At 40.9% G+C, this 1,276-nt stretch overlaps 1 protein-coding gene and 1 non-coding gene across 2 annotated transcripts in view; one reads left to right on the forward strand and one right to left on the reverse strand.

The window, feature by feature from the left end:
• Window positions 1–498: 498 nt before the first annotated feature.
• LOC112505048 lies at window positions 499–605 on the reverse strand. Its single transcript, XR_003068313.1, has one exon. It is a non-coding gene; the product is annotated as a small nucleolar RNA R71 (small nucleolar RNA).
• Window positions 532–1,276, forward strand: part of LOC112505047 (extensin-like) — a 9,601-nt gene continuing 8,856 nt past the window's right edge. Inside the window, exon 1 of the mRNA XM_025109008.1 lies at window positions 532–923. Within this exon, the coding sequence (XP_024964776.1) occupies window positions 532–923 (392 nt within the window). The remainder of the gene's footprint in view (window positions 924–1,276) is intronic.

The raw sequence follows: 1,276 nt of genomic DNA on the forward strand, positions 1-1,276 counted from the left end.
CAAAGACGAAGAGTGCAAAGAGTATTTTTATCTACTCTAACCTCTTCCAATATGGCTGATCATCCACTTCCACCAACTCCCCCACCACTGAATGACGCTGAAAAAATAATTAGACTGGCAAACTCAAAAGGCGGAGGAATTATGGACTATGCCATTCCTGTTTTGGATTAGTTAAATTCAGGAATAATTAGACCAGAAATGGAAGCCCTCCATTTTGAGTTAAAACCGGTAATGTTTAATATGTTGCAAACAAACGGACAGTTCAGTGGTTTGCCATCTGAAGATCCACACTCGCACTTAAAATCATTCATGGAAATAACTGACACTTTCCTTATCCCGGGAGTATCTAATGATGCTTTAAGACTCACATTATTTCCTTTTTCTTTAAGGGATTGGGCAAAGTCTTGGTTTAATTCCTTGCAACCAGGATCTGTGGATTCTTGGAACAGTATGGCAGAAAAGTTTTTAAAAAAATATTTTCCTCCAACTCGGAACGCTAAGTCCAGAAACGAAATTTGTCTTTTTAAACAAATGGACGATGAGGCAGTTCCCGATGCTTCGGAAAGGTACAAGGAGCTATTAAGAAAATGCCCTCACCATGGCATTCCATACTGTATACAGCTCGAGACATTTTACAACGGGTTAAATATCACTGCAAAACAAATGCTCGATGCTACATCAGGTGGAGCTTTCACGGCTAGTACCTATAATGATGGATATGATATCCTTGAAAAGATTTCAAATAATAATGGACATTGGGCCGACCCTCGTACACTAGTACCACGCAAAACAGTGGGAGTTCATGACGTAGATGCTTTTACAGCATTAACGGCTCAGATGACTGCAATGACCAATTTGATTAAAAATTTAACAAATGGTCAAGCAGCACAAACCATASCCACCGCGCATGCTCCAACTGTTGAGTCAGTACAATGTGTGTACTGTGGTGGAGGACATCCCTTTGAACATTGTCCATCCAACTCCGAATCAGTCAATTACGTCGGGAATCAAAATAGATCAGGACCATTTTCTCAAACGTACAATCCTGGGTGGAGACAACACCCAAATTTTTCATGGCACAGTCCTGCTCTAAACCCACCAATGAACAAACCCCAAGGGACTTCACAATTCCAACCACATCAGTCTCAACAACATCATCAGAGTCAAGCCCCAGCCCATCACCAATATACCTTTCATCAACAAACAAATCAGTCATCTTTCCAAAACAAGTCTAACCACCAAGCCGAATCTTCTACTTCTTTGGAAGCAACTCTGA

The sequence above is a fragment of the Cynara cardunculus genome, unplaced genomic scaffold, assembly GCF_001531365.2.
Source record: "Cynara cardunculus var. scolymus isolate 2C unplaced genomic scaffold, CcrdV1 Un_Scaffold_8042, whole genome shotgun sequence".
NCBI lineage: Eukaryota > Viridiplantae > Streptophyta > Magnoliopsida > Asterales > Asteraceae > Cynara > Cynara cardunculus.